Below are 17,150 nucleotides of genomic sequence, written 5' to 3'. Positions count from 1 at the left end.
CTCGATCTCTGCACTATTATCTCCTCCCCTTGCCCTGTTTTATTTTCTCTCTCTCTCTCGTCAGGCTCAAATATTACCAATTATCCTGTCAGACTTGCTGAAAAATACAGATGTGTGGTTTTCATGCAAGGACAAGATTAAATGTATATCAATGCAGCTGCTGTAATAGGCATGTGTAAAAATTATGTTCATGTTTCTGACAAACTGATATGGGCAGTCCCTAGATTTTACAGGTGAATGATGGCTGTACCTACAACAACATCAAGCTGTATTTACAAGGCACCTACCAAAATGTCCCAAGGCACATCACAGGAGTGTGTTATCAGACAGAACAGCATCTTAGGAGATAGAAGTACAGGCAACCAGAAGCTCAGTCAAAGAGACTTCAAGGAACATCTTAAAGGAAGAGAATGAGGTACAGACAGATGAAGAGGACACTCTCGTGTTGAGGGTCTAGGCAGCTAAACATGTGGCCTGAAGTTGCTAAGGAATTTTACCTACTTTGGTTACCATACACATGACCAGAGACAAACACGTTTGCCGGGATGACACCACCAGTTCCTATTCGCTGTAGTCTCTTCTCCACCAGTTGACTTATATCGATAAAATTCTCATCAAGGCACAGTCTTTCGACAAACGGAGTGAACTCCTCCAGTAATTCTACAAATAGGATAGGACAGAGATAATTATTGTGGGATACCCAATTTACTTAATGTGCAATGACATTTACCTGTATTAGCAGGAGAGCTTTGCTGGCCTTGTGACATGACCTTGCTTAGGGGAAGCTGGCAGACAGGTACAGTGCCTCCATCCTTTTACTTTCACACACTGAACTTCTATCTGATAAGATAGAAATTTACTTACAACTCAGGCTTGCATTTCTAACCCTCCTCAGTTATCCCATCTTCTCCTGAAGGAGCTGATTGTTGCTGTGTTAATGAAGCAAATTGGCTAGCTAGCTATAAAAGTCTTGTCCTTGGAACATTATAACTGTCATAGTGAAGTTCAGCTGCTTACATGACTGCGGTGTAAAACCCAGCCATGTCCAATTTTATCCTAAAGTTCATATTTGCTGCCCCTGGATAAAATATCCAATCAAATGATCGTTGCATTGCACTATTCACACACTGACCAATCGCAGCCTTATAACTGTTGCTCCAGCTATTAGAATGTTTAGTGACACCTTATTTTTTATCTTCCCCTTGCCTTTTTTCATATGAATATTGCTTGCATTTACAAATGTAGGCAGCAGTTATAAGTCAATAACACTTAATTGCATATCTTTTCAGTTATATTTAACTTGCAATCCATATTATTTTCTTCAACTGGACTCTAATTCAAAATTCTGAGACCACAAAACAGTGAAATTCTTTAACTTCTATTCTTCCTTTCTCCCCAAAATGCTAAATTTGGTGCCATTAATCACAAATATCCAGGTTTCTCTGACTTTCATCCTTATTAACATTCTGCACTTGACCCTTTACCTAGATATCTCTGTAATGAAAAGAATGACCCAATTGACTCCATTTATCAGAATTTGGGTTTAGTTTCTTACAGATCCATTTACAGAGCTTAACGTTCCATTTGTATTAGCAATTGCCACTACACCCAAGGCAAGGAATTTGTTATGATGTGACATTCTGCAATAGTTTCCTTCATTTTGAGTACTCACCTTACACTGTGTGAATTTCTTCATGAGCACTGCGATAATGAGAAGAGACCCTTCAGCTAGAGAAAATGATGGTTGTGGGCTCTGAAAGCTCATCCATTGATCTCTGTGGCCTGAGTAGCTCATGATTCATGCTGCATGTGCAGCATCTCCACTCACTCAACTCACTCTTATGCTTCCTAGGCCTTGCCATAGAACAGCACCAGATTAATTGTAAGCAGGTGCAAATGTGTTGCTGGTCAAAGCACAGCAGGTTAGGCAGCATCTCAGGAATAGAGAATTCGACGTTTCGAGCATAAGCCCTTCATCAGGAATAAGGGCTTATGCTCGAAACGTCGAATTCTCTATTCCTGAGATGCTGCCTAACCTGCTGTGCTTTGACCAGCAACACATTTGCAGCTGTGATCTCCAGCATCTGCAGACCTCATTTTTTACTCGATAATTGTAAGCAGGAACAATCATAATCCTCATCGGAGGCATTTTATAGGCCAAAGATAAGCTTCAGAGTGATTTATATTTTTAATACTGAGCATTCTATAATTAAGCTGAATACTGTACAATCACATTAAACCCATTAACTTGTAGTAATGTTCTATCAAGTAAGAATTCACCGTAACACAATAAGCCAGAGAAAGTATATGATTAATACATGATTATAACAAAATGCCTATCTCAGGTTTTGACACAAGTTACTGAGTAAAGTCTGCATCTAGATAATATGATCTGTTATATTCTTACTTTATTATCAACTAAAAATAGTCCCCAACCCAGCAAGTGTATCCAGTAGTGTTAAAAGTGCAGAGAAGAATATATGAAAATTTTCTTGCTGTAGTGTAATGTTGCAGGTCTTTGTTAAATATCTTGCACTGCGCTAGATGTCAATGTGTCATCATGTGAATGAATTCAAGGACACCAACGTATGGAATGCCTTGGTTGAAATGGAAAATCCCTCATAGTAAAATCCAGATTCTTCAATACCCTGGGATTTTCCGTATACTTGTTTTGCCAAATCACACCCTAATTGACTCAACCATCATACCAAAGGGTTTTCTCTACTGTATGTTATTTATTGCTGAGCCTTGGACTTTTTAAATCATAGTGCATGTTTATAAAATATAACTGTAAGTTAAAATTCCCATTGCATATCCCAGTAATGCTGAACATCTGAGTTTCTTATTCACTCTTACATTCATCTCTTTGGAATTCCTTTGTGGTAGTGACAAATTTAGACTTTCTGCTTAAAATGTAATAAGATGTTTTCTTTCCATCTCCCCTGCTACCTTTCTCACCATCAACAATATCACCTGCAAATCCTCCTCCATGCCAATTGCTATCTTGACTTGGATATATATTGCTGGGCCAGCCATACAAAATTTCGGGAAATTCTGAAGCAATCAATTCACTTCCCTGATTCCCCAAAGTCTCCTCCAACTATGAAGCACAAGCAAGAGTAAGATGAAATGCCCCACGGTTAACTGGATGAGTGCAGCTTCTAAAACACTCAAGAGGCTTGACACCATCCTGAACAAAGCAGCCCATCCATCATCTTCACCAATCACTCCCTCCACCACGCATACATAGCAGCAACCATGTGTACCATGTACATGATGCACTGCACCAACTTACCAAGCTGCTCTGACAGCACTTCCAACCCGACAAGAGCTATCATTGAGATGGACGAGAGCAGCAGATCCAATGAGAACACCACCTGCAAATTTCCTTCCAAGTACTACATAAACATGCATTAGGTACAAAGGTAGGCCACTATCTCTTCCATTCAATAAGATTATGGCTAAACCATTCGAATTCCAAATTGGACAATCCTATCTATCCCAATCATCTATGATTCCATTGCCTATCAAGGATCCATCTACCTGTGCCTTAAAAATATTCAATGATCCAACCTCCGCCACTTTCTGAGGCAGAGAATTCTAAAGTTGTACGACACTCAGAGAGAGAAATTCTCCTCATTACTGTCCTAAAAGGAAGACTCCCAATCTTAAATGTGTTCCTTAGTTCTGAACTCACCACAAGAGATCCCTTCCCTATCCATCTTGTCAAGATCAATCAGGATCTTATGAACTTCAATTAAATCATTCCTCACTCTGCTGAACCCCAGTAAAAACAAGTCCAGACTCTCCAACCTTTTCACATTATCAAACTATTCATTCCAGGTATCAATCCATTAAACTCATTTGAACCACCCCCAACACATGTACATCCTTCCTTAAACAAGGTCACCAAAATTGTAAACAATATTCAAGATGTGGTCTCATCAATGCCCAACTAAAGCACAACATTCTTGCTTATACATACAATCTATTTCAAAATAAGGGTTAGTATCTCCTGATAACATGATTTACCTGCATATTAGCTTTCTGTGACTCATGAACTAGAACACCTAGATCCCTCCCAATTCTCGATGCCTCAGAATTCTGCAGCCATTGTCCATATTAGTAATACTCTGCTTTTTCATTCTCCCTGCCAAAGTGAAAAACTCTACATTTCTCACATTATACAGAACTTGATTTCCTAGAAATTTGTCCACTCCCTTAACATAGATTAGTCTGCATCCTTGTATGTCACCTTCACAACACCCTTTCCTGCCTCCTTTTGCGCCATCTGCAAATACAGCCACCATGTCTTCAATCTCGCCATCTCAATAACCAACCCAACTTGGAACTGTATCACTGTTCCTTCCTGTCAATGGACCAAATGTCTGGAGTTTCTTTCCTAACAGTACTGTGATTATGTCCGCACAAATGGGATTGCAGTGATTCAAGGAGGCTCACCGCCTCATTCTCAAGGACAATAAATGTTGGCCTAACCAGTGACATCCGTATCCTATGAAAGAATGAAAGAGGTGTGGTTCATGTCTTTGTTATCTCAAGAGTTAATCACAATGGTCTCTTAAACAGCAACAAGCTTCAATTCATTCAAAATGCTGCAGCTTGATTTTTAATTTGTACAAATTATTTTTATTTATTCATTTAGAGGATGTAGGCATTACTAGCAGAAGCAAAATTTCTTAATTGGTCATCCTGAATCATTTACTGCAAAAATATAGTTTATTCATAAAATTTGTAAAAGGACATTACACTGGTTACAAACAGAAACAAACTTTAACTTGTTCCCGTACAGCATTTTGTACTCTTGGGTGTCTCAACATTACTAGCTTGAAAATTACAAATTGTACAATAGAAATAAACTTTACTCCATGTTCCACTTTTAATATTCACAACATACACTCCTTGACAGGCAGACAGTCCAAGGGGTTCTATGGATACCAGCCTCTTGGTGTACTATGGCAGGAAGAACGTAGACAGAAACCTCTTTTGCAGCAGGACCCCAAGCTTTCTCGTGTTCCTCAGCATGCAGCTCTGGACTTTTAAATGTGCAAATCTGCAGGACTCATTTGAGGACAACTCTGTGCATTGGAAGACTAGCAAGTTTTGGGCAGACCAAATGGCATCTTTCACCAACTCAACTGTTCTTCAGCCAAAGCTAATGTTTGTTCCTCTGAGCATTGCTGAGAATAGACTGTAAAATCCTCCAACATAGCTGTTGGGATGAACATCAATAAGAGCACACAAGATCTCTCTCCAGATTACCATATAAGGCATATTCCAAGAGATATCTGGGCAGTATGGTGGCTCAGTGGTTAGATCTGCTGCCTCATAACACCAGGTACCTGGGTTTGATTGCACCCTTGGTTGACTGCCTGTGTGGAGTTTGCATTCTCCCTATGTCTGTGTGGGTTTCTTCTGGTTGCTCAGGTTTCCTCCCACAGTCCAAAGATGTGCAGGATTAGCCATGTTAAATTGCTCATAGTGTCCAGGGATGTGCAGGCTAGGCGGATTAGCCATGGGAATTGCAGGGTTACAGGGATAGGGTACGGGTGTGGGTCAGGGTGGGATGCTCTTCATTGAGTCAGGGTGGATGTGTTGGCCAAATGGTCTGCTTCCACACTAGGGATTCTATGAAAATGCATCCTCTTCACCTGAAGGCCTTGCTAAGATTGACTCAAACTCTTTTTAAGAGTCAACCATATTACGAGCCATCTGGACTGGCTGGAGTAAGCAGATGTAGTTCCTAAAGGTTTTTTGGTAATGTAGGATTTCCATTACCGATTCTATTCACTTTTAAATTAATTTGAGATTCCCTAGAATCAGGTGGGATTTGAACTCTCATCCATGGGTCATCAGAACTCTGGATGACTAGTCCAGTAACATAACCATCATGGTACTGTTCCCATCATTCCCAGAGAGCTTTTCTTTTGTGGTCTAGAAATCTGATATCAAAATTCTTGCTCTAACTTTTAAATTCTTCCATGCCTTCATCAGCAATCTCCTTACAGTCACTTTAAGTTTCTATATGCACCATTGACTCCTCTAATATTGTCCTTTGCCTTTTCCTATGCTCTAACTGCCTTCCAATCAATGGTTTCATTACACTCTTGTTCTTAGTGCATGATCCATTACGCTAATGGAAAAAAAATGTGTGGTTGCATTTCTACCATTGTTCTGTTTTTTTAACTTTCAACGCAAAAGATGCAAATTCAGAGCAGTATGAGTAACACACATTCTGAAAATGTTTCAAATAAAAATGATTCTTCAATTTAAAATGTTATTGAGGAAAGAGACGTACTGTTGAAGCTTTTCATCTTGTACTCATCAGGACAGAATCACAACAAAACAAAATTTTAAAGGGAACAATAATTTATAGCGCTTGAAAAGGTGTTGAATAGTTGGCAACTGAAATCAAATATTTAGAGGTGTTGCCATGGAGAATGCACCAGGGAACAGTTGACTGCTACATTTCTGTTTAAATTCATAACTACAAAGCCAAAACTTGAAATGAAACAGAAAGTGCTGGAGAAACTCAGCATGTCAGGCAATGTCTGATGAGCGATAAACAGAGTTAGTGTTTCAAGACCAGTATCACTCTTCTTTGGAAATATGTCACAATTTAAATCATTAATGGTTCAATTATTGCAAGAGAATAATGTTCAATATACAGTTGTACCTCTATAGTTCTCTTTTCAAGTAAAATACTTATCGATAGATGACAAGACAGTGAATGTGAAACAGGAGGATGAAAGCATGTTTTGCACTTATACAGGGCTTTTTCTGACCACATAATCTCTCAAATCATTTTACAGCTTCTGAATTAAAATACTATCGAAGTATAGTTGCTGTTGGAATGTCGGAAGAGTGTCAATCAACTTGCACACAGTAAGCTCTCCCAAATAGCAATGTGTCTTGATCAGATCACGTGAGTTTGTCATGCTGATTCGGATATAAATATGGGCCAGATGATGGGATAACTTTGATGCACTTCTGCTAAACAGAGTCTTTTTCCCCATTCTGGTGAGAAGGCAGGTGGGATCTCCATTTAGTAACCATGAAAAAGACAGCACTCTTGACAGTAAAACAGTGGACTGGAGTTTCAGCTTTGACTTTGATGCAGGAATATGACTTGAACTCAGAACATTTCGGTTCAGGAGGAAGGATGCTACCAACTGAGCAGCACAAGAGTAGTATAGAGAATTGGCGAGGGGTGCAGTGGGGGAGAAATCAAATTTCTGAGACCAATCATCCTGCAGTGGGTGCAGTGTTTATGGTATCATGTAGTTATACAAAATGAAACAGGACATTAAACGAGGGATGGTTGTGACAATACTTTGAAGGTGTGATCTAATTCAGTCCCAGAGCTCAGCATTTTCTCAATAAGGATGCAAATTGTTCCTCCTCAATATGCATTTTTGACAAGACTTATGAAATCTGATTTCAGTGCCCTTTCAAGTAGTGTGTTCAAGATCTTAACAACCTTCTGATGTAAATGAAAATCTCATTTCCCTGAAAATCATTTGTCAAACTTTCTACTTTATCACTGACACACCTACCAGAGGTGACCATTTCTGCTGGTTTACCCCGTCAAAATTGATCATAATTTTGAATAACTCTATATGATCTCAATTTTATCTTTTCTGATCGCAGGAAAACAATCTTAACTTCTTCAATCTCTCTGCTTAATTTTAGTCTCTCACCTCTGGTGCACAAGCTTTGGGAGTGCTGGCCCTTCATCAGGTAGCTAGTGGGGCAAGATCATAAGACACAGAATTTATAGCAAAAGATCAAAGTGTCAAACAACACATGCAGTGTATTAGGCAAACCTAGATTGTTGTAAAGTCTTTAATCACTTAGAATGGGGATGCAGGTTTCGATTGATTAATATGTAAATCCCAGACCTTCTTTCAAGTCACAGTCCCAAGACAATTTAAGGTATTATCAGTATAAAAAGAGTGACATCTCAGCTCAGGTGTATTAAAGGTGTGAGGTTAGAGTCTGTTTATCCCAACTGAGTCGGACTGGTTCTATTTCCAAAGTAGGAATTTATAAAATGCCACAGACTGACTGCCTACAGTTTGTGTGCTTTTTGAACAAAATAGAATACAGATTGTGTGCTTTTTGAGCAATACAGACAGACAGACTTTTACCACACACTTTAATGCATTGTCTAAGCTGAGATGTAACCATTTTTTTACACTGACAAAGCCTTAAGTTGTCTCAGGACTGTGGCTTGAAAGAAATTCTGGGATTTACATATTAATGAATGGAAACCTGCATCCTCACTCTAAGTGATTAAAGTAATCTAGGTCAGTTCAATACATCACATTGGTTGTATGACACCTTGGTCTTTTGTGATAAATTCTGTGTCCTATGATCCTGCCCCACCAGCTACCTGATGAAGAAGCAGTGCTCTGAAAGCTAGTGCTTCCAAATAAACCTCTTGGACTATAACCTGGTATCGTGTGATTTTTACCTTTGTTCACCCCAGTCCAACACTGGCACCTCCACATCATGCCTAGAATAGTACACAATACTGCAAATGTAACCAAAGCACAAAATGTTCAGCATGACTTTCATAGTTTATTCAAATAGATTTGGTTTACAAAGTCTTTGGAAATGGTCTCTAGAACAAAGAAAACTTACAGCCCAGGAACAGGCCCTTCGGCCCTCCAAGCCTGAGCTGATCCTAATGTATTGTCTAAACCGGTCGGTCAATTCCTAAGCATCTGTATCCCTCTGTTCCCCATCCACTCATGCATTTGTCCAGACGCATCTTAAATGAATCTACCGTGCCTGCCTCTACCACCTCTGTTGGCAACGTGTTCCAGATGCCCACCACTCTCTGTGGTGGGCATCTCGCCACGTGTATCCCCCTTAAACTTTCCACCTCTCACCTTGAAAGGGTGACCTCTCGTTATTGAATCCTTCACCGTGCGAAAAAGTGTGTCTCTATCCACCCTGTCTACACCCTTCATGATTTTGTAAACCTCAATCAGGTCCCCCCTCCATCTCCTTTTTTCTAATGAAAATAAACCTATCCTACTCAACCTGGCTTCATAGCTGGCACCTTCCCTACCAGGCAACATCCTTGTAAGTCTTGTCTGCACCCTCTCCAAAGCATCCACATCCTTTTGGTAATGTGGCGACCAGAACTGTACACAGTATACTAAATGTGGCTGAACCAATGTCTTGTACAATTTTAACATGACTTGCCAGCTCTTATACTCAATACCTGTGCAGCAACCTACAGGGTACAATGGACCTGCACTCCAAGATCTCTCTGCCCATCAACTTTTCCCAAGGCTCTTCCGTTCATTGTATAATTCACTCTAGAATTAGTCTTGCCTAAGTGCATCACCTCACATTTGTCTGGATTGAAAACCATCTACCATTTTTCTGCCCAAATCTCCAGTCTATCTATATCCCCCTGTATTCTCTGACAATCCCTTATGCTTTCAGCTACACCACCAATCTTCGTGTCATCTGCAAACTTGCTGATCATACCAACAGTGCCCTCTTCCAGATCATTTATGTATATTACAAACAACAGCGGCCCTAACACTGACCCCTGAGGAACACCACTGGTCACCTTTCTCCATTTCGAGAAACTCAACTAATACTCTCTGTCTCCGGTTGCTCAACCAGTTCTTTATTCACCTAGTGAGAACACCCTGCACACCACGTGACTTCACTTTCTTCATTAGTCTACCATGGGGAACCTTATCAAACGCCTTACTAAAGTCTAGGTATATGACATCAACAGCCCTTCCTTCATCTATCAACTTGGTCACTTCCTCGAAGAACTCTATTAAGTTGGTAAGGCACTATCTCTCCCCCACAAAACCATTTTGCCTATCACTGATAAGCCCATTCTTTTCTAAATATAAATGGATCCTATCCTTTAGTACCTTCTCCAGAAACTTTCCACCCACTGACATCAGGCTCACAGGTCTGTAATAACCCAAAATATCCCTATTACCCTTCTTGTACAGGGGGACAACATGAGCAACCTTCCAGTCCTCTGGCACCTCACCTGTATTTAAGGACGCCACAAAGATATCTGTCAGGGCTCCAGCTGTTTCCTCTCTCGCCTCTAGCAACCTGGGATAGATCCCAACCGGTCCTGGGAATTTGTCCACCTCTAGCCTACCCGACACATCTTCCCTACTTATGTCAACGTGATCCAGATTAATCAAACTTCTATCTCTAATCTCTAATCTCAACATTCATCATGTTCCTCTCCACAGTGAACACAGATGCAAACTAATCATTCAGAATCTCACCCATTCTCTCAGGTTCGACACACAGCCTTCTTTTGTTATCCTTTAGTGGACCAATCCTTTCTCTAGTTAACCTCTTGCTTCTTATATAAGAATAAAATGCTTTGGGATTCTCCTTAATTCTGCTCACTAAAGCTATTTCATGATCTCTTTTAGCCCGCTTGACTTGGCCTACTTTTCCGATATTCTTCCAGGGCCTGTTCTGTTCTTAGCTGCCTAGACTTTATGTTTGCTTCCCTTTTCCTCTTGGCTAGTCGTATAATTTCTCCTGTCATCCACGGTTCACGAATCTTGCCCTTACTATCTTTTGCCTTCAATGGGACATGCCTATCCTGCACTATCTTTAACTTATTTTTGAAAGCCTCCCACATCTCAAATGTGGACTTCCTTTCAAATAGCTGTGTCCAATCCACATTTTCCAACATTGAGATTACGTTGAATGGTCTGCCCAATGCTGCTTAGTTGAATAGACAAGACAGTGGTATCTTATAGTTCGCACAGCAGCACACATTTTTGTTATTCTCTGTAGGAATATTGCTATTGATTACATGAACATTGTATGTCAACTGAACAAAAATGACTGGCTTTCTATCTGCAACAATACAAAAAAAATCAAATGTGTATTTTCATACTTTCACAGTTCCCTTCTTGAGGAATGAAATGGTTCTTTTCAGTACAATATTTATTGAATGCTAACAATAGACAGTTTGAAGCTACAAGACAGACAATTAATTTTCCTTTTAGCTGTGTTTTTCAACAATGTTCAGCTGTGTTGAGAAGAGCAAAGGAAGATTTTGACTCTTGACATTTTAAATCCCATATGACCCCTCACTAACGCTTACCATCATTTAATGCTTTCAGTACATAAGGCAACATTGTTAATGCTGACCCAGATAGTAATGAACAGAATGTACAGAAGTTACCAAAGAGTACTGTTAGCAATTGCGCCAAATACAGATGCAGCATTTCATGTAAATTAGAGAGCAATGTCAAAACCCAGCTCAAGAGAATGTTTTCCACAGGTTTCTCCGGGATTGACAGTGTGGAATCAAGAATGGTAATTCCTCCAGCATTGGTAATCAATGTTTTATGGCCACTGATGGCATATTCATACAACCAATGAAATGGTTTTCCCCTCTGCCTGTTTATACAATTTCCCCAGATATCAGAGTGGGAGGGGTCCATGGACAACAAGGCACTTAGTAGCCAGAGACAGAAGAACAGATACATAGGCTGATTCTGGAAATGTTTAAAAACAACAGGATTGTTGTAGTGGTGATTTTAACTTCCCCAATATTAAGTGCCAAGGGCTTAAATGGGTAGAATTCATTAGATGCACCCATTATTCGAACTAGGTAAGGGGCCATCCCAGCCCTTATATTGGAGAAACAGCCGGCCAGGTATTAAAATTTTCAGCAGGGGAATATTTTGGGAAAAGTAATCATAATTCCGTAAGTATTTTAGACAGTTATAAATAAGGATATGACTGGTCCTTGGGTGAAAATGCTAAATTGGGAAAAGGCTAATAACAACAGTATTAAGCAAAAACTAGAGAATTTAAATTGGGGTTCACTATTTGAGGGTAAATCCACATCTGACCCATGGGAGCTTTTAAAGACCAGCTGTTCAGAATTCAGAGCCAGCATGTTCATGTAAGGATGAAAGATTAGGATGGCAAGATTCAGGAACCCTGAATGAGAAGAGATGTTGAAAAATTCAGTCAAAAGGGAAAAAGAAGCAGAAATAAAGTTTAGGAAACTGAAATCAGACAATGCCCTTGAGGAATATAAAGGAAGCAGGAAACAATTTAAACAAGGAACGGGGAGGATTGAAAGGGGCCATGAGATTTTTGTGGCAAATAGGATTAAGGAGAATCTCAAGGCATGTTATGTATATATTAGGAACAAGAGGGTAGCTAGTAAAAGGGTAGGTCCACTCAAGGACAAAAGAGGGAAGTTATGCATAAAGCCAGAGCAAGTGGGTGAGATCCTTAGTGGTTATTTTGCATTGGTATTTACCAAGGAGAAGGTCATAGATATTAGTAAGGTTAGGGAGGGGAATGTTAATATTAATATTCTATGGCATGTTGATATTAGGAAGGATGTGATGTTGGGGTATCTTGAAAAACTTTTTTAAGGTAGATACGTCCCCTGGGCCTGATGGAATCTGTCCCATGATACTGAGGGATGCAGGCAAGGAGATTGCTGGGACCTTGGCAGAAATCTTTGTATCCTTTTTAGCCACAGGTGGGTTCTCAAAAGACTGCAGAATACCCAATGTGGTTCCTTTGTTTAAGAAGTGGAACAGAGATAATTCAGGAAATTATGGACCAGAAAGCCTGACATCATTGGCAGGGAAATTATTGGAGAAGATTCTTAGGGTCAGGATTTACTTGCATTTGGAATAGGATTAACTCATTAAGGACAGAGAGCACAGCTTAACTTAAGAGACGTCTTTTCTCACAAATTTGATGGAGGTTTTGAAGAAGTGACTAAGATGATTGAGAGTAGGGCAATTTCTGTTCTCTACATGGATTTTACAAAAGCTTTGACAAGGTTTGTTGTGCTAAGCTGGACCAGAATATTGTGTCAAATGGGATCCAGGGTGGGTTCATAGAGTCATAGAGATGTACAGCATCGAAACAGACCCTTCGGTCCAACTTGTCCATGCCGACCAGATATCCCAACCCAATCTAGTCCCACCTGCCAACACCCGGCTCATATCCCTCCAAACCTTTCCTATTCATATACCCATCCAAATGCCTCTTAAATGTTGCAATTGTAGCAGCCTCCACCACATCCTCTGGCAGCTCATTCCATTCACGTACCATCCTCTGCATGAAAAAGTTGTCCCTTAGGTCTCTTTTATATCTTTCCCCTCTCACCCTAAACCTATGCCCTCTAGGTGTGGACTCCTGACCCCAGGGAAAAGACTTTGCTTATTTATCCTATCCATGCCCCTCATAATTTTGTAAACCTCTATAAGGTCACCCCTCAGCCTCCAATGCTCCAGGGAAAACAGCGCCAGACTGTTCAGCCTCTCCCTGTAGCTCAGTTCCTCCAACCCTGGCAACATCCTTGTAAACCTTTTCTGAACCCTTTCAAGTTTCACAACATCTTTCCGATAGGAAGGAGACCAGAATTGCATGCGATATTCCAAAGGTGGCCTAACCAATGTCCTATACAGCCACAACATGACCTCTCAACTCCTGTACTCAATAGTCTGACCAATAAAGGAAAGCATACCAAACGCCTTCTTCACTATCCTATCTACTTGCGACTCCACTTTCAAGGAGCTATGAACCTGCTCTCCAAGGTCTCTTTGTTCAGCAACACACCCTAGGACCTTACCATTAAGTATATAAGTCCTGCTGAGATTTGCTTTCCCAAAATACAGCACCTCGCATTTATCTGAATTAAACTCCATCTGCCACTTCTCAGCCCATTGGCCCATCTGGTCCAGATCCTGTTGTATTCTGAGGTAACCCTCTTCGCTGTCCACTACACCTCCAATTTTGGTGTCATCTGCAAACTTACTAAGTGTACCTCTTATGCTCGCATCCAAATCATTTATGCAAATGACAAAAAGTAGAGGACCCAGCACTGATCTTTGTGGCACTCCACTGGTCACAGGCCTCCAATCAGAAAAACAACCCTCCACCACCACCCTCTATCTCCTACCTTTGAGCCAATTCTGTATCCAAATGGCTAGTTCTCCCTGTATTCCATGAGATCTAACCTTGCTAATTAGTCTCCCATGGGGAACCTTTTCGAACGCCTTACTGAAGTCCACATAGATCACATCTACTGTTCTGCCCTCATCAATCTTCTTTGTTACTTCATCAAAAAACTCAATCAAATTTGTGAGACATGATTTCCCATGCACAAAGTCATGTTGACTATGCCTAATCAGTCCTTGCCTTTACAAATATATGTACATCCTGTCCCTCAGGATTCCCTCCAACAACTTGCCCACCACCGAGGTCAGGCTCACAAGTCTATAGTTCCCTGGCTTGTCCTTATCACCCTTCTTAAACAGTGGCACCACGTTTGCCAACCTCATGTCTTCCAGCACTTCACCTGTGACTATTGATGATACAAATATCTCAGCAAGAGGCCCAGCAATCACTTCCCTAGCTTCTCGCAGAGTTCTCGGGTGCACCTGATCAGGTCCTGGGGATTTATCCACCTTTAACCGTTTCAAGACATCCAGCACTTCCTCCTCTGTAATCTGGACATTTTGCGAGATGTCACCATCTATTTCCCTACAGTCTATATCTTCCATCTCCTTTTCCACAGTAAATACTCATGCAAAATATTCATTTATTATCTCCCCATTTTCTGTGGCTCCACACAAATGCCGCCTTGAGGATCTTTGAGGGGCCCTATTCTCTCCCTAGTTACCCTTTTGTCCTTAATATATTTGTAAAACCCCTTTGGATTCTCCTTAATTCTATTTGCCAAAGCTATCTCATGTCCCCGTTTTTCACTCTTGATTTCCCTTTTAAGTATACTCCTACTTTCTTTATACTCTAAGGATTCATTCATTCTATCCTATCTATACCTGACATATGCTTCCTTCTTTTTCTTAACCAAACCCTCAATTTCTTTAGTCATCCAGCATTCCCTATACCTACCAGCTTTCCCTTTCACCCTGACAGGAATATACTTTCTCTTGCTATCTCATTTCTGAAGGCTTCCCATTTTCCCGCCGTCCCTTTACCTGCGAACATCTGCCTCCATTCAGCTTTTGAAACTTCTTGCCTAATATCGTCAAAATTGGTCTTTCTGCAATTTAGAACTTCAACTTTTAGATCTGGTCTATCCTTTTCCATCACTATTTTAAAACAAATAGAATTATGGTCGCTGGCCCCAAAGTGCTCCCCCCACTGACACCTCAGTCACCTGCCCTGCCTTATTTCCCAAGAGTAGGTCAAGTTTTGCACCTTCTCTAGTAGGTACATCCACATACTGAATCAGAAAATTGTCTTGTACACACAAGAAATTCCTCTCCATCTAAACATTTAACATTATGGCATTCCCAGTCGATGTTTGGAAAGTTAAAATCCCCTACCATAACCACCCTATTATTCTTACAGATAGCTGAGATCTCCTTACAAGTTTGTTTCTCAATTTCCCTCTGATTATAGAGTGGGGGTCTATAATACAATCCCAATAAGGTGATCATCCCTTTCTTATTTCTCACTTCCACCCAAATAACTTCCCTGGTGTATTTCCGGGAATATCCTCCCTTAGCTCAGCTGTAATGGTATCCCTTATCATAAATGCCACTCGCTCTTCCCTTTTGCCTCCCTTTCTATCTTTCCTGTAGCATTTGTATCCTGGAACATTCAGCTGCCAATCCTGCCCATCCCTGAGCCATGTTTTCGTAATTGCTAAGATATCCCAGTCCCATGTTCCTAACCATGCCCTGAGTTCATCTGCCTTCCCTGTTAGGCCCCTTGCATTGAAGTAAATGCAGTTTAATTTATTAGTCCTACCTTGTCCCTGCCTGCCCTGACTGTTTGACTCACTTCTGTTCTCAGCTGTACCCATCTCAGATCGATCTCTTTCCTCACTATCTCCCTGGGTCCCACCCCCCACCTTACTAGTTTAAATTGGTAAATTGGATATAAAATTGGATTGGTCATAGAAGACAGAATAGTTATGAAGGGGTAATTTTCTGACTGGAAGCCCGCAACTTCTGCAAGGATCAGAGCTGGGAGATATATGGAAAGTGGTGGAGTTGTGGATAATGAGGAAGATTGTCAAAGGATACAGTAGGATATAGATAAGTTGGAAAGTTGGGCAGGATGTGGCATATGGAATTTAATCCGGACAGATTTGAGCTAATGCATTTGGGAGGCCAAACGCAAGAAGAAAGTATACATTAAATGACAAGACTCTTAGGAACATTGAAATACACAGCGATCCTGGTGTGCAAATTTGTAGCTCTCTGAAAGTGGGAACGCAAGTGCATAAGATAGTCGAGAATGTGTACGGCTTGCCTGCCTTCATCAGTTAGGGAACTGAGTTTAAAAGTTGGCAAGCCATGTTGCAGCTATATAAAACTTTATTTAGGACCATTTGGAGTATAATGTGTAGTTCTGGTTGCCACACTATAGAAAGGATGCTCATGCTTTGGAGAGGGTGCAAAAGAGAGTGTTGCCTGGATTGGAATGTATTAGCGATTAAGAGAAGTTAGGCAAACTTAGATTGTTTTTGCTGAAGCACTGGAGGCCAAAATTACAAGAGGCATGGATAGAGCTGATAGTTGGAGTCTTTCTCTCAGGATGGAAGTGTCAAACACTACAGGGTTTAAGCTGAGAGGGGGAAATTTTAATGGAGATGTGTGAGACAAATCTTTCATGGAGGTGTGGTACATGCCTGCATTGCGCCGCCAGGGGAGGCTGTAGAAGCAGATAGATTTGAATGTTTAAGAGGCTTTCAGACAAACACATGAAGAGGCAAGGAACAGAGGGATTTAGACAACAAGCAGGCAAATGGGATTAGTTTAGAATTACATCATGGCGGTACAGATAGAGTGGGCCAAAGGGCCTGTTCCTGTGCTGTACTGTCAATATTCTATGTTCTGTTACTGACAGTGCTTCAGAATCTTTGCATGTTTGTTTTGATTCAACCAGTAAATACTTCAACACCTCAAAAACATTGCAAGCTTATAAGAACAAAAAGGTACTGCGGTGGAATAGTTAAGTACCAAAGCTGAGAAATACCAAGTAGAAACACAATTGAGAGAATAAAAACATATTAAGACGGTCACTTTGGTTTTACAAGAAGAATGGCCCGATTGCCCTGTGTTCCACAGTTGAAAGCATTTTTTAAAAACTCT

At 40.6% G+C, this 17,150-nt stretch overlaps 1 protein-coding gene across 1 annotated transcript in view; it reads right to left on the bottom strand.

The window, feature by feature from the left end:
• Positions 1 to 17,150, bottom strand: part of poli (polymerase (DNA directed) iota) — a 76,796-nt gene that overhangs the window by 29,426 nt on the left and 30,220 nt on the right. Inside the window, exon 4 of the mRNA XM_060829060.1 lies at positions 502 to 660. Within this exon, the coding sequence (XP_060685043.1) occupies positions 502 to 660 (159 nt within the window). The remainder of the gene's footprint in view (positions 1 to 501; positions 661 to 17,150) is intronic.

This window comes from Hemiscyllium ocellatum, chromosome 1 (assembly GCF_020745735.1).
Source record: "Hemiscyllium ocellatum isolate sHemOce1 chromosome 1, sHemOce1.pat.X.cur, whole genome shotgun sequence".
NCBI lineage: Eukaryota > Metazoa > Chordata > Chondrichthyes > Orectolobiformes > Hemiscylliidae > Hemiscyllium > Hemiscyllium ocellatum.
This window is presented reverse-complemented; position numbering and strand designations above follow the sequence as displayed.